This window comes from Simochromis diagramma, unplaced genomic scaffold, assembly GCF_900408965.1.
Source record: "Simochromis diagramma unplaced genomic scaffold, fSimDia1.1 OVJJ01000387.1, whole genome shotgun sequence".
In the NCBI taxonomy this organism is placed as follows: domain Eukaryota; kingdom Metazoa; phylum Chordata; class Actinopteri; order Cichliformes; family Cichlidae; genus Simochromis; species Simochromis diagramma.
The window spans coordinates 9692496-9715822 of record NW_024387152.1 but is presented as its reverse complement, the minus strand read 5'-3'; the positions used below and the strand labels follow the sequence as shown (position 1 = coordinate 9715822).

General features: G+C 43.6%; 1 protein-coding gene across 3 annotated transcripts in view; it reads right to left on the bottom strand.

Moving 5' to 3' along the window:
* Nucleotides 1–8005: 8005 nt before the first annotated feature.
* epha2b (eph receptor A2 b) overlaps nucleotides 8006–23327 on the bottom strand; it is a 33319-nt gene continuing 17997 nt past the window's right edge. For 2 of the 3 annotated variants that reach the window (XM_040047708.1, XM_040047706.1), the window contains 14 exons: nucleotides 17274–17429; nucleotides 16565–16909; nucleotides 16249–16376; nucleotides 15782–15953; nucleotides 15609–15705; nucleotides 14823–14878; nucleotides 14578–14703; nucleotides 13656–13853; nucleotides 13494–13555; nucleotides 13121–13330; nucleotides 12863–13012; nucleotides 12539–12732; nucleotides 11504–11659; nucleotides 8006–10133 (listed from right to left, as the gene is read on the bottom strand). In XM_040047708.1, the coding sequence (XP_039903642.1) occupies nucleotides 10025–10133; nucleotides 11504–11659; nucleotides 12539–12732; nucleotides 12863–13012; nucleotides 13121–13330; nucleotides 13494–13555; nucleotides 13656–13853; nucleotides 14578–14703; nucleotides 14823–14878; nucleotides 15609–15705; nucleotides 15782–15953; nucleotides 16249–16376; nucleotides 16565–16909; nucleotides 17274–17429 (2159 nt within the window). In that variant the 3' untranslated portion in view covers nucleotides 8006–10024. The remainder of the gene's footprint in view (nucleotides 10134–11503; nucleotides 11660–12538; nucleotides 12733–12862; nucleotides 13013–13120; nucleotides 13331–13493; nucleotides 13556–13655; nucleotides 13854–14577; nucleotides 14704–14822; nucleotides 14879–15608; nucleotides 15706–15781; nucleotides 15954–16248; nucleotides 16377–16564; nucleotides 16910–17273; nucleotides 17430–23327) is intronic. The other variant, XM_040047707.1, reaches the window with a different exon arrangement.

Below are 23327 nucleotides of genomic sequence, written 5' to 3'. Positions count from 1 at the left end.
AAGGTAGCTACTTTCCCCATGCTTTCTGCACAGATAATAACTGCTTGTCTCTACAACTGAGCCGGTAACGTCTCTCTTTCTTTAAGTTTCATTTTTCAGGCCTGCAAATGAAGTTCACACCATCAGTATAGCTTAGCCCAGCCTTATTCAGACCATATGTGCTGGTCATGTTCATATTTTTAACCTGCAGGATTTTTTTTTTCTTTGCTTATTTTGGATTCATTACAAGATCTGCCTTTTACTTTTCTATCTCATTCATAAGGACAGACAAAACTTAAAGCGCTCCCAGTTTTTTTGCTTTTTCTTTTCTTTTCTTTTCTCTTCAGAGGTTGGAAAAAAAAACATGTGCCAAGCATAACATGAATGCTGGGAAATACCTCTCTGATACAAGGGAGGACAATCTGTCATCCAACATGGTGACTTAGAGCGAGCGTGAGGGACTTTCTGTGGCTTGCCTGCACATGTAGCCAGTAACTAAAAGTCTCACTCCCATCTTTCTGAATAACTAAGAAATCCCAGTTTAATTTATTGTGTGTTACGGCCTTGTTCTGCCAGAACTCCCACTGTGCAGGGCATTGAAACCATAATATTAGCTCTACAATCACATGATAGACTGAGCATACTGAAAACCACTGTCTGCAGATTGACCACTCTTCCCTCCCTTTCCTGCCACTTCTGATCTCTTTTTGTGTTTTGCCACAGAATCACCAAAATAACCCTCTTGGCTCCGTGAAAACGTATTTTGATGACACCGACCTAAACGGCTGCTACGCCCTCCAAAAAAGATGGGAAAATTCAGACGGCTTTTGCTGGCTAATGGCTCTGGTTACTTGGCCTGCAGCGAAGTTAGCGAGGTCTCTCAAGGCTACATCAACAGGAAATTTCATTAATCCAGAGCTGGGATGAAGTAGTTCACCCCCTTCTTTATTTAAGGCTTTGCCAGACTTTCAGCGGACCACCTCGGCTGTCCTGTTGAGAAGAACAGGAGTGGGAGGCCTCAGGGCTGACTAAACCTTCCCCTCCATGTGCTCCCTAATTGGTTTAATGACTGTAATTATCTGCTGGGGTGCATGTTGTGCCGGGGACGATTAATGGCCTCCAAAACATATGCAGACAGGCGGAAATTAAGAGAGGGGGGCACTGAGACAAAGAATAGCTGTGCAGAAGAAAAGAGCCGTAAAGCTGCAGAGGGAGACACGTCCTGCTGGTTAAGAGAAACAGAACAATGACACAGCACTTTGAGCTTTTTTCCTTTTCTCTGTGGGACTTTATTGGTTGAAATCTTCTACTAAGTTAAAAAAAAATCTTAATGAGATGTAATCTGAGACACATATGGACATATAAAACATATGCCACCCATACAGTTAAAAGGTAAAAGTTAACCTTAATGATGTGTTAGAAAACATCTGTATATGAACAACCACTTATATTAAAAAAAAGAGTTAGGTTGCAGTACCACAAATGCCCTGTAGGTGCTCTCTTTAAGAGATTTTCCTCATAAGCGAGTTAAAAGAATTGGTATACAACATTTCTCTTGTTTACTATCACTGGGGAGACTGACTGAGTAAATGCACATTTCTGGAGTTACAAATAGCAACACATGATAAAACTGAAAAGGACCTATTTTCTCTAATGGTTGAAACAGGAACTGACTGACTCTAATGGTGGATGCAACGCCTAGAGGGAGATTTAAAAAGCTTCATTATGACATAGAGGATGCAGGTGATTTCCTGAGGTGCTGGAAGAGGCCTGTAGCTGAAGTTGTGTAGGTGCAGGACAGTGAGCAGACACACAAGAAGTGAATATCAAAAGAAACTTAAAACCCAAAGAGAGGAGCCTGGGAGGAAATGAGTTCCACTACACTACAGCAGATAATGTGACACCGTGTGGGTGGAAGAGCCAGTTTTGATATACAGCAGGCTGGTAATTAGTTGATGCCAGCCATGTGTGCCGGTAAAGGACCTGGCAGGTACTGGTGAGTATAGTCACGCCGCCAGAAGTCCAGACAACCAAAGGTACGCAGAGCAAGAGAAAGACAAGAGACAGAAAGCAAAGAAACCAACAGGTCAGCGCTGGAGGCATGAGGGGGGTTGTGATGTTTTTCAGTTAATCAATAAACTGTTTGATGTGAAATATTTGTGCAATATCTTCAAAATTATAATCAGGTTGTTCCAAAAACTCCCTGAAAAGCCTTCAGTTGATCCAAAACGCTGCAGTGAGAGACTACAAAGAGAGAGCATCCTGGCTTCTCTTCACTGGCTTCCTGTTAAATTCAGAATTCAATTTAAAATCCTTCTCCTCACACATAAGGTCTCGAATAATCAGGCCCTCCCCGAGCCTGATTCTGCTGGAGATATCTTCCTGTTAAAGGGGAATTTTTCCCTCCGACCATCGCCAAGTGCTTGCTCACAGGGGGTCGTCTGATTGTTGGGGTTTTATAAAGCACCTTGGGGCAGCTGTTGTTGTGATTTGATGCTATGTAAATAAAATTATATTGAATTAAACTAAAAAAAAAAGATTCCCGTCAAAATTACTTGCACATTTGTTCAGCCGTTAAAAAAATTCTTGTTTTAGTTTATATGTTATGAAAAAGCAGTAAATCTTCCCATGTTAGAACAATGAGGGAACGCTCAGCTAACGATTAGTCGACTGTGAGAATATTTAGATAGATTCACTGTTGATGTCTGGGGCTGATCTTGGGAATTATTGTTCCATTAAGAAACTTATAGCACAGCTGACCACTGTTTATAGCACACAGCAAGTATGTGACCTATAGAAATGGAGTGTTTGTTTCCAGCTGTTTAATATTATTTTCATACCTAAATTCTTGTACGTAATGGCTACATGTTTATGCTGCATCCCATTATCTGTGTCTGGCTGTATTTGGACTTTCCCGTATTTGTTTTTAGCTCTGTGTATGCTAAGAACCACGGACCGCCCGAGTCAAATTCCCTGTGTCAACATACTTGGCCGGCAGTTCACTTGGCTGTTTTAGGCGCATGTCTCCTTACGCGACAGGTGTCTCAGCCTATCAGAGTGGTCGCCACTCAACCCATTCGACTGGTCTGCCCATGTTTACTTCTCTTTAATCAAATCTGGATTTTTCTGGCTCCAGAATCATAAAGCACTACCAGCGAAGCGTAAACTCTAATCTAGTCTATGAAAAGAACCATTCAGGATCCTGTAGATCACATTTCAGACATTTTTTTGTAAAATGTATTACCTTGTAAGTAAAAATTAGACTCAGCCATAAGACAATATATTCCACATGCACAACTGCACGTATTTGGTCTCTGTTGATTTTGCTGGCATTGTACTGTGCAGTGATTCAGTCAAATCACAAATGACTTTTCTCCTTTAATGCACGCCGAGAGCCTTTAACCATAAACTGGACTGCCTTAATCCATCCTCACAGTTGACATCTGTTTTGAATGGAAGCACATGTTTAAATCTGTCACATGTGTAGTTAGACAGTGACAAAAACTCATCCTAAAATTTGAAACCATGTCTGCACCTATACAAAGAAAGTTTTTCCTGTATTAATGGGACGTTGTCGCCTTATTTACTGTCTAGCTTTTGGTTTTATTTACTGTGTTAATTACAAAACCTTCTTGTATACTGCAGCAGCCAGAAAAGCAGCATCATGATGTGTACCAGAGGTGGGCCAAAGAGCTCTCTTTAAGAGAGTATTGATACCAGCGTTGGTATTGGTATCAGATCGATACTCGTTCAGTAGGATCGATACTTTGATTCTATCCTCTAAGTTCAGTATATGGCAAACTGAATTGTGTTAAATAAGTTTTTCTTTTTTTTTTTGAAGTGAAAAAATATATATCTAACATGCACTATGAACACGTTTCATTTTAACTATAGCTTTCAGCAGAAGTTGACCCAAAGTGCTTTAGGGAATATATAAAAAGTTGAAAAGTGGGTTTTGTTGTACTAACTAACTATGGAAAGTAAAACATTTAGATTTTATGATTTAGTTTATAGATTTAATGGTCATTAAAATGTGTTCCAAGATTGCAAACTGATGATGATTTCTGTCATAAGTCATAACACACTGCTCTCCTCTGCGTAAGCTCTCTTCATAGGCTGAAAGTATCGGTGTCGCCAATATTAGCCCCGCATTTACAAATTTGCAGTATTGCAGAGCACTAATGTGTTCGTGGCCCTTCTTTTTGTGTGTGTGCGTGCGTGTGCACGCTCACTCTAAGTGAATGACATCAGCACAGTGATTATCGCAAATGTGCAGTGACTTTAGGGTCGCCGTTTCAAAATATACAAGGAGCCTGTGGAAAGACGAGGCCAGCGGCAGCAGCATGTGTTACTGTTCTCCACTCGCCCCCTCATGTCGCCTGCGCTAACATCAAACAGATCCCAGCAGTGCGGTTTGGGAAACGCTTGATGCCGGTAATAATTATTTGCTCCTCAGCTACTATCCTATTAAACAAGTTCATTAAATCGTTTAATTCCAGCAGCTTAGTTTGTTTTCACGTGGATTAAACCTGGAGAGGAGCTTTGGCAGTGTTCAAAGAGCAATGTTGGATCAGGACATGTAAGATGTTCTAGTTGAGAATGCGGTGAAAATGGGAAAATTGAGGGGCTCGGAGGAGAGTTAGCTTAGCAGAATAATCTGCAAAAGCCTGGAGTGCTGCTGAGAGGAACAGCAGCGGAAAGACGCAGGAAGACCAATATAGACAGAAATTGGAGCGTGTGTTTTCTGGTCAGGAACCCGATGCTAAAATTAGCAGGGATGTAAATTCCTGAGCGTTGCCGGTTTTCAGATCCACGCGTGACACTGAGAGTTGCCAGAAAAACAACACAAACAAACAACAGCAACAAAAAGTAAAGGAAGGGCGGCGGTATAGGAAGAGGTCATACATGAAAAAGTGCCTGGGTAATGTTTTCCGCCTTCCTTACTTCTTTTTATTTCTTTTTAAATTGACCTTCGCCCCGAGAACAAAGACATCTAACAAGCCACAAGAAGGAGGGAAAAACTCTGAAAGCGAAAGCCACGGCCCCCACGCACAACAGTCCTCAGGGGGAGGCTCGGGCCCTGGACGCCAAGCCTTCAACATAATCACCACACATGCTATTGTGGCCTGCAGTAAAGCTCTGGTATGGCTCAAATCTGCAGCTAACCCTTTCCACCCCCACTCTCACCACCAGGCCTCTCTGTCCCACCTCCTGCTCTTTGTCTGTCTCTCCATGCATCCCTGTCATTTACAGTCCTAATGACAAGACGCAAACTTCCACACATTCAACCCTCGGCGAGCGAGGATAATCGCATTACAGCCGACGACAGGGACGTAAACCGAACTCAACTTGGACGCACTCAGACGTGGATTTGCATAAATCCAAACAGTACAATCAGCAGTTAAACTGTGTGGCTCTGCTCTTCTTTTTCCATAGTGGCTGGAAGGGAGAGAGACAGAGAGAGGGGGGGGGGAAAAAAATCCACCTCGCTGTGAAACAGTAAAGGCATGGATGGAAAATAGTGGAATACTTTCTCAGTTTACAGTCGCCACATAAAGCCAAGACTATTTCTAGGCGTCCTATTGGTTTAACAGAGGCAAGAACACGCAGCCAGCTGGGAGTCAAGGACAAAGACTCGTGAGGGACTTAGCGGCAGATCCAAGTTCCCATGCTCCGGCCCTGTAGGGTCTTTTTCTTGCTACTTCACTGACCTGCAGATTAATTCAATATCTAAATATTGACATTCCTCCTTGTAGTGTGTGGCTCTTATCGGAAGAGTGCATTTAAGTCCCCCCCCCCTCTTTACATCAGTAAATCAAAGCTGATAAATTTTCAAAATGTGGGCGGCAAGGTTAGAGTGAGTCAGATAAGGCGCAGTGGATCAGTCAAGGTGAAGTGAAAAGTATGGGGCATGTCTAGACTTGCTGGATTCTTGGGCTTGTGCACGGTTACATTTTATTGGTAATTTCTGTCCTCAGCAGGTGTGTGAATGTAAAAGAAACTGATACAACATTCTCCTGTTTCAACACCAATATTTCTATTTCCCATGAAGGTCACATAGAAAGGAGCTCCAAATATAAAACGGCCTTGATGTCTTTTTCAGTGATCCAGTGATTTTATTTATAAGTTTGCTGGGCCGGTCGTCATTCACGGTTCAAATGTGGACTGATGCACAGCAGACTCTGAGGCCCGAGACGGTCCCGTGTAAAAAATAAATAAGGAAGAAGAAAAAGGAGAAATTATAACCCTATCGTTTACATGAACGGACCAGCAAAAGAAAAAAAAAACTGAACCTGGCTCAGTGCACTGCGCTGATCAGTTACATTTATGCAAACCCACATTCCTGCTGGAAGAAATGCCTTATTCATTCTGATGACTAAAAGAAAAGCTCCGATGTTAACACTTTATTTTATAAAATCCTGTCCCACAGCCTTAGAAATAGCTGATCTGTAGTTAGTGCGTTCTTATTTTCAGGGCAGAGGTGAAAATCACAGTATTAGAAATCATGCTGGGACTTTTTTTGCATAGTTTTTTGGTTAGTTTAGATAATGGTGCAGACACTAGAGCAAGAGAGGCAGTATCACAGGTGTGGAAGAACCAAGCAGCAACCTGTGGTGCATTGAAAAATGAAAACAATGCAGAACCGCAGCTCCTAAACTGGACACTTAAGGCCAATTTACCAGTTTACAGGCTGGTTAGATAAAAACAAAAGAACAGCAAATGTCCTTTGTCATGGCTTAAACTTCTTATTACTCCCCATCTATATTGTATTAAGGCTTAAAATTAAGACAATTAAAAGCGTGGCTGCTTTCAGTGACAGGTAGGTGCCGTTTCTGTGTTCTGTTGTATTACAAGACACTCTTAATAGTCACCCTTTCAGCTTCTCTGGTAAGCACATTTTGTTTTAAGCCTGTTTTTCGCCAGCCCGACAGTCTTTGTTACGCTGTCGGGACGGGACAAGAACCAGGAGGAGTCGGACAGACGCAGAGATTGCAACCCTGCCAGCCGCTAAATCAGAATGTCTGAATCAGTTTATTTGGAAGATGATAGTAATCTGTCATCACATGAATTTGCAAGAATGTGGAAACTACAATCTGACCTTTCAACAGGTGTTTTTATGGGTTTTTTGTTCTTTTTTTTAAGATTAGTTTTGCTAAACTTGGAAGGTCTTGTTTTTTTTTTCCCCCTTTATCAGTCACCGAGTTCAGTGTAGTGACGTAAAAATGATAATTTAATGACCACATTATGGGAAAAGGCCAACATGTAATCAACTGAAACGACCTTCCACTACAACTAACAGAAGGAAATTCTGCACTTTTGTCTCGTATCTCATGCTTAAAAAAATGATTGATAGACTTTCTGTGGTGCTAAAACTGAGTTTCTGGTTTTTATGCATGACTATAAGGATTTAAGATTTGCCTTCCTTGTTCTCATATACACACACCAGGATTCAGTAGCTTGTAGAACCACATTGAGCAGCGATATCTTGATGTGATCATTTTATATACGACTTTAGCCTCTTTGTGGGCATTTTTCTCAGCACAGCTCTCATAACCTCCTTTCCACTGCAGCACTTTAGACAATTGCAAAACCTGGACTTTTGTTTTTTTCCTGTCAGTCTGTTCTGATCGTCGTCCTGACCGAGTTCAATCCAAGCTTTAGCCATCACAGATGGCCTCATATCAGACTCTAGAGTACTTTGATACACAGCGGAATTCATGGTTGACTCAATGACTGCAAGTTGGTTATGTCCTGTGGCTTCAAAACAAGCCGAGATCAGGACTCCTCCATGCCATGTTCGCTGATGATCAGCTCATCGACTTTTTACACCTGGCTTTTACCTACCCTCATAATTCGTATGGAAGCAGTAAGGGTGTTCTTAGTTTTTCACAGGACTGCATAGAGTCCAGTGAAAACTTTCCTTTTCTCATTACTGTAAAATTTCACAGCACTACACATCAGATCATTTCCCAAGAAGTAATTAAATGCCATTAAAATAAGTTTTTAATAAATGCAGGAATCAGAGTTAAATGTGAGATGTTTTTTAATGTTGATTAGATCATATAACTCCTGTAAAACATTTTCAGGAGCAGCCTTGTAATCTGTTTCCAAAGAGTTCGTCGAGGACTTTTTATTATAGTTTCCAACTCTAGAATTAAAAACACCCAATAGCATCAGCATACCCAGGTGGGTGTAAAAACATTACGGCGTCTTTTAAAAGACACATTCTTCTGCTTGTTTTAATGTCCATCATGCAACGGGCTTTGCCAAACTCGAGACTTTATTGCTCCGCAAATGCAACAAAGGCAGTAAAAAGAAACCAGGAAAGAAAGAAAAAAAAAAAAAAAAAAAAAAAAAAGGGACATTACAGCTTTTTTTTTTTTTTTTTTTATTACTGACAATAAGAGAGCAAGCTCCAATTATAAACCCAGCTCAATGTTTATCAGGATAAATAAATACAAGTTCAAAATAAATACACTATTAAATACAGTATAAAACAACAGGCACAAAGGGAGGAAATTGCTCTTTGATGAAGGAAGAAAGCAAAAAAAAGTAGGAGATGCTGCTTTGGAAAGTGATGAACTTAGAAAAATAATCTGTTTGGTAGTTGGTAAATAGCGAAATCATGAAAACTATACAAAATGTAACTGCAATCAATAAAACACAGTAATAAAAAAAATCCCTTTTCCAAAGATGGGTGTCTAACTGCTACAACAGAATCATAGATACACTTTGAAAATACATTAAAAATTCAAGTAAAGGAAGGTGTACATCAGTAACAACGCATTGCAGTCATCAATTAAAGCACTGGGGCACACTGTCCACTATCCACTACATTATAGAGCCGCTTCTTTTATATAGACGGAAGCAAACTCTCGCTAAACTCCTAGAAAGAGGCACTTTAACAAAAAGATAAAGTCTTTAAATGTCGGAAATCAAGCAACTGTCTATTCATAGAGCTTCATCCAGTCGACGTGTTACCCAAACCAACAAGAATATGAACGAATGTCTGTAAAGCTTTTACAAAACTAAAGGAGACATTGAAATTGCAAACCAAACTATTATTTAGTGTGAAATTGTCTCAACCACAACCACTCATTATTTAATCCTCCCCATTTTTTTTCCCCAGGGTATGTTTTTTTTCTTTTTCCCCCTCTTCGTTTGCCGGCACACTACAAACAAACGTGCTGCATTCCAATAGAAACTTTTGAGTGGAATTGCAAACTATTGCAATTCTTGATTCTTTGATCCAAGTGCTTCATTGTAGGTTTTCGTTCCTATAAACTAAGAGAGAGAGGGGGGGGGATTCTGTACACATAGAGTACCTCACATATGTCCTCTCTTTTTCTTCTCATATAAACATCACTTATAAGATTATAGCTTAATTTCTGCACACAGCCAGGAGGCGGCCAGTAAAAACACAAGGTCCATCTGTGTTTATGCACCCGGGCAACACCATCTCTTTAACTCTGGGCCAGCTCAAGCTCATTTCAGCCACTGCGGCACTCCGTCCTCACCGGCCGGCCTAACAGGAAATGGAGCAAGGTGCCAATTAAAGGAAGATTTTGTGACATCACTGCCGACCACAGTCACAACAAAAAGGCTGATCACACCTTGACTGTGCCTTCGCTTGTTTGTTTGGTACTGGATACAACAAGCTCAGGGTACGATTTGTGTAAAGCATTCCAAGGAGTAGACTGTTTTATGAACCGTAGATGGAAAAAAAAAAAAAAAAAAAAGAGAGAGAAATAAAGATAAAATTGCATCTGTACAGAAATTATGGATAGTAAAAAAAATAGATATTCAAATATACACAGTCTACTTGATATATTTGTCGGTGTGTATTTGCTCCATTCCCTGTAGATAAGAAGAAATCAGAAAAAATGTACAGTAAGCTTGTCTTATTCAGTCAGCCTGAAAGGATGGCACAGTCCTCTTGATTCTGATGATCCCAAGCCATCCCCGCAGTAGTGCTCCAGCTCCGTTTAGAGTTCAAAGGGCTGCCGGCTGCAGTGCCTGATTTGAATTCCCTTCATTATAAGGATCACACTGCAAACACGCTCAGTGTGCTGGTCTGGTCCTTTAAGCCCAAGATGCTGTAGGCAATTCTTTTCAAATGTCCAGGCAGTCTCACTCCAATGTTCTTAATATCCCTGCAAAGGAGACACACACACACACCGAGGAGGATATATAAGAGAAGCGCCACATGGATTTACAGTCTGGCCACATTCCAACACTTTTCACGCACATCCTTCCTGCCTCTCGAGCCTTGAAGTAATCACTGACTCATTCGACGTGATGAAATGCCAGCCCGGAGCTGAACCGATTCATGCCTACGTGGGATGCTTTCCAAGTGTGCAGTCTGCCAAGGCTTTGATTGATCTTTCATAAGAAAAATAAAAAGGACATCACAGGGGGCTCGACGAGCGCACGACGCGAACCTGCAAAAGCCCTGCAAAGCAGCAGCCTAAAGTCAAAGCCTTAATTACAGCCTTAATTACTTAACAAGGATTCTCTCTGCTGACGATGAATCAGTTGTCTGGCAAGCAGAGGGCGCGTTGTAAATAACTGCTGGTTTTCCAAGAGTGCTACCAGATGCCCCAAGATGGAAACATGGGGCCATGAAATCACACCATACTGTATGACAAATACTTCAAAAGGGTTTGTCTCTGCTTCACAGTCTGCCCATCTTCCCAAGATCAAGACCTACATATATACGTTGTGGCAGAATGGGGTGTGGAGGGGTTTATTTTTGGTTGGTCATGTGGTTAGAAAATGCTCTGGCCCTCGTTATAGACCTAAAGCAACCTTATACTATATGCTTCACTAAGCCTTTCTTCCCGAAACGTTGAGTTCATCTCATTAAATTACCCCTTTTGTAATCGGGGGAGTCAGGGAAGATCTAATTGCCTCAACCATCTTGTGATGAGTTCAGGGAGTACTTTCTGAGCGCACCTCTTCAATCTCTCCAGAAATCACATCCATCCATTTCAATTCAGTAATCTCCTCTAGTTGCTGCTCCTCTACAGCCTATTCCCTCCTCCCCCCCTCTTTCCCCTACTTTAATGTTGAAGAAGCCACAAAAGGCCTCCGATCTAAACGGGCAAAACTGGCGATTTGTTAGGGGCTCGAGTAAAAGTGCCGTCCAGGGCAGCGGGTGTGATTGGGTGCAGGGAGGGAGGAGAGAAAGGATGGAGGAGGGCAAGAAAAATAAGAACTGCAGTAACCACAAGCCACCACCATCAGCCGACCACAAATGAGCCCCACTTCTTCTCCTTCCCTCGATTAAATTTTCCATCTCAAACATTTCTTAAGTTGTAACCGAGGCTGGCGATTATATTGAGTGCAAACTATTTTGCTGGCTGTTAAAACTTAACATCTTTGGGAAAACAGATACATGAACTGCCCGAGAGAAGTCCGTCAGGGGCTGGGAGGAAAAACAAGTGTGCAACTTTTGGATCTACAATCTTAAAACCTGTGAGCAAATAAGATAACTGCTACTTTAATATCATGTCACACTTACTCAGTTTTCATCTGCAGGACTTGTTCCATGGTGACAATCCCGGCGCAGGTGAAGTTCTCGCTGTACTGGCTCATCTTGATGGACTCCAGCCATTCAGACACCGACCTGAAGGGAGAGCCATCTGAGCCGCTGGTGCTTGGCAAGCGGATGGATACGCTGGTAAAGTAAAATGGATCCAAATGATAATAATCAGCAGGCTTTCCCCACAACAAAGGCTGATGACTGAACTGCAATTACTCTGCAGGAAACCAGTGATAAAAACCAGTCGGAGGAGTTGGGGCGAAAGATAGCGTGGCATCCTTTGTCCTTTCTCACCGTTTCTGGCTCTAATGCTTTTTCCACAAAGGTGAAAGTATGTATTCTCACACACAAAAAACATCAAAAACAAAAGAACGAAAAACAACAAAAAAAATCTTTAGCACGCATAATTCTTCCATTAGCCCAGCAGCAAAGGTGTCAGTGTGTCCTGATGTTTTTAAGTATAACATCTTAACACTGCCACTGCCCCAGTTGACCCTAAACATCCTGCAATTTTGTAAAATTAAACTTAATGGTTGAGCTGCTGCCTAAAGCTCTCCTTTGAAGCCAGGAAAGGTTGAGTCTGAAGTCAGACGGCCAACTCTGAGCTGAGCGTCGAGTCAGATTAGTCACGTTTTAAAACTCCTGTGACAAAAGTCCAGTCAGACGTCAGTCAAACTGTTTAAAAAAAAAAAAAAAAAAAGCCTTGATTTATTAAATAAACTGAGTCATTTCCCTGACAGACTTGTTAATAATGATGTGCATAGTCTTCAATGCACATCGCATGGCTCCGTCTTAACATCTAGCAGAAGGGAAGCTGAAAGAGCTCAAAGGACGTTTACATAAATGAGACAGAAGGAGGAAAAAAAAGTAATTTATATTATTATTGTATTGCCAAATGTTTTGGTTAAAGGGCTCTTTCCAAGAACTGGTTGCTGATAGTGGCAGCCACTGTAGAGTCAGCACTAGAAAAATATGCACTATAAGCCTTTTGCCTAGTGTTTAAATAAATCTTACCGTGGGTCAAAGTCTGCAATGGTCTTCAGGGACTCTGGGCTGCGCAGCAGCTTGTCCAGCAGACTCACTATGTCTCCGAAACGTGGCCTCTTGGCGCGATCCTGGAGCCAGCACTGCAGCATCAACTGATAAACAGCTGAGGGACAGTCCATAGGTGCTGGGAGCCTGAAAGCTTCATTGATGGCCTTCATCACCTGGAAACAGTTGATCTCATTAGCCCTTTTTTTGTTTGTTTTTTCTCTTTAAAATGACAGGGTTCTTCAAACTTTGTGGTCTTTTTTTTTTTTTTTTTTATTCTATGAAGTTTGCTTGTCTGGCACATACCTCGTGGTTGCTCATGTCCCAGTAAGGTCTTTCTCCAAAAGCCATAACTTCCCACATGACTATGCCAAAACTCCACACGTCACTAGCCGAGGTGAACTTCCTGTATGCTATTGCCTCTGGAGCTGTCCAGCGAATCGGAATTTTACCTCCCTATGCGAGAAAAAAAAATGTTAAAAAACGGTAAGAAACAGATCTTTAAAACGTGGTAAGATGATTCTGGCTGGAGAAAAGCTCTCAGGAAGGCCCACATCTACTCACACTTGTGGTGTACGTCCCCTCAGGATCGTCCTCCAGCACCCGGGACAGGCCGAAGTCAGACACTTTGCACTCCATGTTGTTGTTAACGAGGATGTTGCGGGCAGCCAGGTCTCGGTGGACGTAGCTCATGTCAGAGAGGTACTTCATGCCTGCAGCGATGCCACGCAGCATGCCCACCAGCTGGAAGGAAGAAATCTCACCATCATGGTCCTGGTGTAAGAAACAAAACAGTTATTATAATAACTTAAAAAACAAAACAGAAAAAGGATCAAACTCTGAACTTCAGAGCTCGTTCTTGTGTTTTTAACAGCTTCTTTGTGGCTATACTCACAGAGATAGTTGCATTAGTAAAAACTGTATGTTGTGGACTTACCCTAAGGTACCTATCCAGAGCTCCATTCTCCATGTATTCAGTTACGATCATGGCGTGTTTAACTGCACAAAGAAGCCACCAAGAATAATAAATTACACATCTTTCCATTGCACCAAAACAACTGAAACATATAAAACTTAGAAAAGAAGCGGCCAAACTCACAGAAACCCTTACATTTGGTAACCACTCCCTCTAGGCGAATGATGTTCTGGTGGGAGAACTGGCCCATGATGGAGGCCTCGCTCAGAAAGTCCTGCCTCTGTTTCTCGGTGTAGCCAGGCTTCAGTGTCTTGATAGCCACTGCCACCTCTTTCCTCCCCGGCGCTTTCAGAATACCGCGGTACACCTCGCCAAACTCCCCTGCAACAAAAAAAAGAAAAAACACCATCACTCAGACACTTGAGTTGAAAACTAGATGCCCAATATTGGAACATGCATCTGATACATCTCAAGAGTTTACCCACAGGGGTTTGGCTGTGCTACAGATTGAAAATGAGGAAGTCTGCGCGGCTGTTTTGCCCGGGGCTCTCTCATAGAGGTGTGTTCTCAGAGCCTGATTCTCTGTTGTTGTTTTATTAGCCTGTAGTTCAGGGTGGTGGTGGGGGGTGGGCATGGGAATCAGCTGTCACGAGAGGAGAACGGGTGGGGGGCACGCGGTCGTGGGAAGCGGGTGTTGGAAAAGACCGTTTGCTTACAGGGTAAAAGTTTGTCGCAGTTGAGTAAACGTATCATCATGTGGGGCAGAAAATGGAAAGAAAAAAAAAGCCGACAGCGCTCAGGAAGGTGCTCTGATATCGTTCCAAAACACCGTTCTTGCAACAGTTCCTTTTTTGTGTAAGTGTGCTGTCAACTTGAGCCACGACAAAAAAGGTGCCACAGCCAAGACGTTGCCATACAATAAAATGTCTCAACTTGTTGTGCGAGCCTGACGGATGTTAATCTCACTGAAGTAACCACCGTCAGTCACCCTGCTAAGCTGTGGAAAATGCACAATGTAAACAGCAAATTTGGGGGATTGGAAAAATCTTTCAACGTCTCAGAGCTAAGACCCACAACAGACTGTCTCAGCAGGGCTGTCACTCACCAGCTCCGATGACTTTCTGTTTGGTTATGTGGCTGGGGTGGATTTCGGTGGCAAACTTGAGGACGGCCACGTTGGGGTCCTCGTATGTGTGTGGATCCACGTAGGTTTTCAGAGGCTTCAATTGTTCTGTCAACCAAAGGAAGAGACAACAACAACAACAAACACTGTTATTGTAGGTCGACAAATAAATCAAGTCAATTCATTGAAATGAGACAGAAAGGTGGGAGAATTTTATTTATTTTTACCTGGGGTGGAGAAGTATGTGTCCTCTGGTCCTTGCCTGGTGTGAGAGTTCCTTTTTCTAAAAACAAAAAAAAACAAACAAAAAAAAAAAAAAAGAATAAATAAATTTTTAAAAAATCCATCTGCAAATTAATGCCCTACTTTATCTCTTTATTATTTCCCTCCTTTAACATCAAGAGCACATGGCAACCTTTGTAGCAATTTTTCTTTTGCTCTAAGGCTTTCACTGCTGCAATGCATCCATTCAGAAAGAAGTGGCCCTTTGATAGCGGCTGTCGATAGGCTGTGTTTGCAAAGCTGATTTAAAGACTGAAAGACAGACGAGCAGGAGGGGAGGGAGGGAGGTAGACAGGCGGGCTACAGTACAATCTGCTACAGCAGAGACCCAGGTCACCTTTGACAAAGTACCCGTGGCCTGGTGCAGAAAGAACCAAGCCCCTCTTATCACCAACAATGTACCACTCTGGGCAAATTTCCTTTCAAGGGCCCCCCCACTACCCCCCCAACACTCACTAGAATATCACCATTGAGCAATGACAAGGCACATTCAACGCAAATTCCTCGCCAGTGAATGCTGGGACACAAATCCAGATAAATAGAAAGAGAAAGCTGGCTAAAGGAAGGGAAAAAGTGAGAGGTGAGGAGAGATGAATGCGGGGGCCATTTGGAGGCCCCTCAAAAAGGAAAAGCAGAAGAATGAGGGAGGAAGCTGGTGGAGGAGGACTTATTCTGACCGATTAGCAGACAGAGAGTGGAGGGAAGGGAAGCAGAGCGGGACGTTTACTGACCGTCTGTGGAAGAAAAGGAACGCGAACACTGCGATCAGCATCATCGCCACCCCAACTGCCGCCACTAATAAGACAGTGTAGTTCTGAGACGGGCTTCCTGGAAGAGAAAACAAGGTTAGACGCACACATCTGCATGAAACTAGTGAAACTTGTAGAGGGATTCTGCTCCATACCTTCAGTCAAGGTCTCGAAATGCTCCTCCATTCTGGAGCCTTCGGAGTTGTCATCGCTGCCGAGGGCCTGCACAATGAACAGGTAGGCCGTACCCGGGGCCAGATCTTTGATTTGCGCCGAGTTCTTGTCGAGCGTGAGCACGGTGTAGGTAGTCTTATCAAGGTTATCATCCTGGGAGGCAGAGGAAGAAATGTGATCTAAGCAGCCAGTGTTACTGCAGAAGACGTGATCCTGCAGCCATTTATAGCATTTAAATTAGTGGCTTAAGCTTATGGCCAAAACGGCGATGTCTGATTTTGAAAATTTATGCCTCGTGATGATAATTATGAATACTCAAAATAGATCCAGTGGATCTGTTATTTAAACAACATGCGAAACACACATACACTGACACAAAACCAAAATGATACATAAGACAAAGTTTGATTTCAGGGCATTCCTGGTGAGAAAAACAAAATATGCTCACCTTCTTGTGGTAAGTTAGTTTATACCGGACGTGAAGCTGGGCACGTGGTCGAGGGGATACATCCCAGGAAAGAGCCAGGCTGTTGGAGGTCCGTCCCACCAGTCGCATTGTGGTAATTTGGGGGGGATCTAAGGAGAGGGTAGAGAATATTAGGGGTTTTTTTTGTGATGTGAAAAGCTGAGAGGATATAAGAAACAATAGATAAAATAACAGTTAGACTTTAGAGATAAAATCCGACAGTTCATCTTTCAACCTGTGGAGTTGTCGCTACCTCACAGATAGCCCCACACTGCTGCTTCATATCAGCTGCGCTCACCTGTGTAGTGCAGAAATATAGTGACATTGCTCCTGGATGCTGGCCGCTGAGCCTCACTAGCCAACTGCGACACGCCGCTGTGCGCCTGCACGATGAAGGTGTAGTTGAGGTGAGCTTCCAGCTCGCTCACTGACACCCTGGCCTCAGTCAGCTTTGTGCTCCCCGGCTCATAGCGAACTCTCTCCCCACAGGGCTGACACACAACCCCATCACAGCGCTGGCATTCCACGCTGTAGGTGATGTCATTACGACCTCCGGTGTCTTCAGGGGGGGTCCAGGAGAGGATGAGTCTTCCCACGGAGGGCTGACGGACAGCCGAAAGATCTCGTGGTGCAGAGGGGGGGCCTGGTGAGCACAGGTTTGAAATGCACGCAGCATTAAGAGCAACGAAGAAGAGAAGCACACGATGCCAGATGTGTGGGATTTTTTTTTTCCAGCTATGACTTGAAATATACTTTTTTTTTTTTAGAAAAGAAGTTTGATAAAAATAACTTTTAAACATGTCCGGTGTCGGCTGAAAGTCATGCTGCCAGTTCAAAACCATAAACACACCCCTGCACATCCTGAAGGATTCACAGTCACTTTTAAAATGTCTGTTTTGATTACACACTGGAAAGGTCACGTGTGGAAATGGCACTGGTTGCACTGGCTGAGTAGCAAACACATCCTCATTTCAAATGTTTCTTTTTTTTTCTTCCACGGGTCTCACCTGAGCAGGGTCCAGTAGTGGGGTCGGTTGGGGCCCGGAAGAAGCCATCCTTGCAGGGACAAAGCACAGCACCATGTTCCAGCGTATCGGTGTTGGCAGGACATGGCTCGCACGCGTCACTCGATGCCTCCGCTTTGAAAGAGCCAGGCCGACATTCTGCAGAGACAAAGACGACATTTGCATAAGCAGCAGAACAACAAATGACTTCAGGCAGCATCCCAAATGACAATGCAAAGCTAGTCTCTCCAGACCTTTCTACACCCGTCAATAGAGCAGCAATGCTGTGAACTTTTGACCTCATGTGCAACACAATCAGGCTAAGTTGACATGTCAAGACTAAAAGTCACATTTATACAGGGCTCAGTAATTTGCTGGTTGCAGACAGGGATTGATCAAACCTTCCAATTAGCAGATGACCTGTTCTACCTCCTCAGCCTCAGCCACCTCCAAGTGAAAGATATTTTGTAGGGAAAACATGTGCAAGAGTTTGCATGGTGCTGGCTCTACTTATTAAAATACTCAGATGAGCCCAACCCAGCCTGCACTCCTGCCCTTTACTTCTTCAACCACTAACGCCTCCTCCCTCACTCCACTGCTGGCTTCTCACCGTCTCTCAAAGCACAACCAGTTATGCCACATTTGACGATACTTAGGTTTTCAGTGCTGCAACGGGAGAGAGGAATGGAAGCAACAGCTTTCATTAAAAACACCAAGAATCAGCCCAAAACTGCATCCGCGTGCGCCTGACAATCCATCATCTCTATTTTTTTTTTTTCCTTTTACAGAACCACATGCAGATCTTTGAAACTGTATCGCTCAGATAAGATGACACCCGATTTCACACGTCCAACTCTGAATAAAGAGACGCAGGTAGGGGTCCAGCTGTGCGTAGCCGCGGTGAAATACGAACTTAATGTGGTGTGAAATCTCAGAGAGAGCGTGCCATAAAGGGGAGTGAAAACGAGATGGCTCCCCATTAACTCCGCGAGAGCATTCCAACGCCTGCTGCCGCTCGTGTCCTCACGCCGTTGCACATTCATCCACACACGCGTTCATGTGTGCACCGAACACATGCACAAAATACACATACATGTATGCAAAGCACAGCCTTGGACACATGGGACAAGCTGACATCAGAACAGGGATTATGTCCACTGCCTGTCACCTGTTCACATCCCTCTGCTAAGTCAGTTCAACTACACACACACACACACACACACACACACACACACACACACACACACACAATATACATACAGAAACACAAAATAAGACATCTCTGCCTTTGTTCCAAGTTGTATTTCTGGAGTAAATAGCTAATGAGTAATGACAGACCTTTACATTTTCTCACTTGTAAAGGTTCAAGTGATAAAAAAAAAAAATTCAAAAGAGGTGCTAGAAATAGAGATCAGACAATGTAAGAACCTTTCATGATATTCAAAGACTGTGGTTAACGCCGCTGACAGAGGAAAAGCAACAAAACATTCAAATCAAAGGCAAAATGTACGTGTTCCAACAGTGGGGCGACTTATAAAGGAGAGCCGAGGATGACGATAAAAATCAGATTCACGCAGAATTCTTTCACTGAGGTCGAAATGAGTCAAAGTTTATCTGCAACCTACAAGTGCCCACACACACACACAGACAGCACATGGCTGTGGCTCTGTTTAAGATATATCAAGGGGATTTCCTCAATAAACCGTACATTTCACTCCAGCTTGGCTTGTTTTTTTCTCGATCTTTGCGGGTTGGGAGCTGCGCTGCTGTGAACGGGTGTGTGTGTTATATAAGGATTAGAAGACAGAAAAAGCTCAGCTTGAGGTATTTTGTTTTGTTTTTTTTTTTAAAGTTTGGCCAACAGGCTTACGCGTTACTCAATCCTCCCTCAAGACAGCGCCTCGTTTCTGTCTCAGCCAGCTGTTTCACCAACAGCTACTGCTACTCATTAACGCAGACGAGGCAAGAGGACAGGAGAGGCAGGAGAGAGGTGGTGTGAAGGGGACAGAAGAAATACTGTATCCTGCTGAGGACTGAAGAAAAGAGGGGAGAAAGAAAGAAGACGGGGCAGGGTGAACTCGCTCATTGAGAAGGGGGAACAGCTGCTGCCTCAAACCCCAATTCATACCCCTACCTCTCCTCCTCGTAATCCCCAAATTCCTTCCTCCTCTCCTTTCTCTCCTCCCGGTCGCCTCTAAAAAGCCTCCCAGCTAACCCATTAACATTGCTATTCACCGCTGACCAACAGGCAAAGAGAATGCCATGCCATTCAAGTGCTGAAAGAAGAAAAAAAAAAAAAAAGAAAACATACAAACAACCAAGCGCTGCAGATGGGAATAGCCGGAATGCCACATGGCAACTGAAAAGAGGAGGACTAGCCTCTTTTTGGCGCTACAGTGCCGGCTGCAATGCATCGTGGTCAGGCCTGCGGAGATGATGGCCTTACTCTGCGAGTCCCCTCTATAATCAAGATGCATTCCAGCGCACACCACCCAACAGGAGGCCTGTACCAGAGCGCCTTGAGAGCAGATTCATTTTCAGCCCAGGTCTCTGCTGTAACAAAAAAAGGTCAAGGAGTTTGTGTATCATGAACATTTGAGTCACTGTGACGGTAAATGAAAGTAGATGATTCTCTGCTGAGGTATTTGATGAGAGGATTCCTCGACAAAGGAGAAAAGTCCGGTGAAAGACAACTTCCTTGTTCCACGGAGAAGGTGGAGAGAGGGGCTTTGGATTGTTGCTGGACACAACAGGAAACAGGAAGTGTGAGACTGACGCAGACTTCCTTCCTAAAGCAGCCAATCAAAGCATGGAAGCATAAGGGGAGCGTGACCAGGAGAAGAACTGCCGCTGTGGCTACCAGAGACCTGAGACAGAATAATAACCCAAAAGGAAGCCAGAATGTGTTGACCCAACACGAACAGAGGCACTAAACCCACAAAGAGAAGGGGGGGGGGGGGGGGGGGGGGGGGGGCTCCTTAGATGAATGATCGTGTATACAAATGTCTCTCAGCCAGCTTCTTCAGAGTTGAAACATTTCACAAAGTTAGACTGGCCATTTTTTCCCCTCCCTGTAGCTACAAAGAAAGGAACTGTTTGTCATTTGAGAGGCCCCGTGTGCCTCGAGTGGCTCTGTGTTTGTTTATTGAGAGTGAGTGCAGGGGCCCGCTACATTGCTGGGAGCCTGAGTGGCTCTGGAGTGGGAGCCTCCGATGGCCACCCCATAAGGCTTGTCAGCTGAAGTTAAGATGGATGGAGGCGCCGAAATGATGAATGCACGGTCGGAAAGATGGATGAATGGGTAACATGGTGGCTCAACAACAGGAATCGGCCCTCAGGACTCGGGCAGCACATGGTAAGGGGAAACCCCCCTGGTCCCCCAACAATTGAAGCCAGTGCAGGGCTTTTTAAAGGCAGTAAGGTCATGTCTGCCTCAGGGCAATTGTGAGTTAAACTGTGCATGGCTTACAGGGAGTCAGTGGCCAAGTAAAACAAACACATGCTCGCAGTGAGGAGGAGGAGGGAGAGAGAAAGGATAAATTCAGAACTACAGCCAGTGAACAGAAAAGAAAAAACATCTTGCAAAAATAATACCAACCAAGAAATAAATGCAATGTCTAGATCTTAATCAGAATGGCTCCCCGAGTATAACTGAAGGCATTTGCCTGTACCCTTGTCTTCTTATTACACTCCCCATCCCCCTGGTTTTCTCCACCTTGGGACAAACCTGTAATTGCAATATGTCATGTCATTTTGTTTGTATGTAGGGTGACAACATGCCATTAGCATTTTGGGGTACTCGGAGGTAGTGGAACAATGGGGGTCTGTGTTGAAGGAGGTGAACTGGTAATATGAGCTGGGGTGGGGGGGTCACTGAGGTAAAGGAGGAGAGAGCAGCAGAAGGCAGTAAAGGTGTAAGGGCTGAGAGCAGAGTGTGCATGTGTGCATGTTGGGGGTGGGTGGGTAGAGAAGCATTAGTCAAAGGGATTAGCTGACCAATGGAGCAGCTGTAAGGGCATTACATCTGTTTTACAATTGCTCTCAGGCTTTCATCTGGGGTTGCTAACAAACACAATAAATTCCCCGATCTGCTTTCGCCTCTCACTCCCTTTGTCCACCCAGATTCACTGACAGGAGGAGGAAAACTGGGAGAGAAAGGTCGAGTCAAGCAGACACGAAATGTGCTCAGCGTTTCTAAGGTTTTGCAGATGCATCGAAGAAACCAGTACTGGTTGAGGTGAGCCAACAGAGACAGCTTCCAGTGGTTTTCCGCAAAGCTGCTTGGTAGAGCCAGATGACCAGGTGGCAAACGCGACACCCGTTTTACTACACCACAACAAGCCAACAGGTAACATGCTGGATGCTGATCACTGTCTGCTTCCTGGCTAGGGGAAGTGGCCAAAATGAGACCGAAATGCACCAATAAACAATAAAGGTTATCAGGGAGGACAACGAAATGGAAAGCGGCTGAGCAAGGCCGCTCGGCATCGACCGACAATGGAAAGCCCTGAGCCAACGGGTTGGGGAGTCACCAAGGGATTAGGTGACCTCCGGTTTCCGCTGTGGGCTCGTCCTGTTAGCAGTGAAGGGCGGGTGGCTGGTGTGTTGTGCTTGGGGGAGGTGGGGGTGACTGACTGACATGGGGGAAGGAAAGTGCTGACCTCACACACCAGCAGTACAATACAATGTGCTTCACATCGGCTCACACACACACACACACACACACACACACACACAGCCTGCAGGCTCAGGAATGTCACCAAGAGGAAATATGTCCCAACTTCCCCACCACAACCAACACGCACACTAAAAAGCTAAAAATTGTTAAGGGTCAGTTGTTTGGGCCAATGGACATTTGGAAACTAAATAAGGCGACTGCAAAAACAAACTGGTTGTGTTGGTCAGAATGTTGAGGACTCCGATTAAAGCTGCACTAATCAATTTTTTAAAAATACATTCACAGCACTACGTGTAAATCAAAAACACTTGTTTGTCATGACGAACACGAAAAGTAAACACTTCCCGTTAGTTCAAAAGAACCTTTTCCCCCCCCGTTTTTCACTCATTGTTTTGGTTTTCCATGACATGAGGATTGCTGAACATCCAAAAACTAGCACTGTTCTCAGTGCCTCAATGTTCATATAATTATTTAATGATAAATAATAAAATACGCATGGAAACCATTTGTGCTAATTACACTGTAGATGCAAAGCTATACATTTTTTAGGTTTCAAAAAGTGGGCTTCCCCCTCATGTGCCTCACAGTTGTTTGGTCCACTGCCTACTAACTCCTTCATTTAACTTGGACAATGTGTGAGACTTTGGTCTTTAATTCTGCAGCTCAAGTGACTACAACTGCATTTTTCGCTTAGCTAAACCTTAATGTGGCTGCCATATTGTTACAGTGCACATCTCCTAAATGTTTCGGAGGCAGGAGGTCTGCCTACAATTAAAATAATTAGAACTCACTGAATTTTCAGCAAGTGTTTTAAGTGGTTAGTACTGTATGCTGGCCTTGAGAGTTCAAACACGCTGCAAATTAAAAAAAAGACCAACAAAGAAAAAAGCTGCAAAAAGTTCACAAAATACAACGGAAGTTGAATAAAACTCAACGGAAATAGAAAAAAGGCTGTGCAGAAAAACTCCCAAATTTTAGGGGGAGAAAATAATGTGATGGAACAGCTGTGGAAGTAAGCTAACAGGAAATGGCTAATAGCAAACATGCATCTGCGGCATTATATGAATTAAAACATGCATTACCTGCAACTTTTTCGCCCTCACAAGGTTAGACGCAACTGTTCTGTCACGTTAATGTCTCCGCAAAAACACTGAGTTTTATTTAACTTCCATTGTGTTTTTCTATTTGCTGGTGTTTTCTTGAGTTGCAATTGGTTTGACCTCTCCGGGCCACTGTAGGGTTAGGTATTCACCTCAGATTTTTTTTTTTTTTTTTTTAAAGTATATACATACATATATATATATTTTTTTTTAAAATAAAATCATGAAGTGCCCCACAGCTCGACCGCAACACCAGTCACACTTTTTAAACCACAGTAG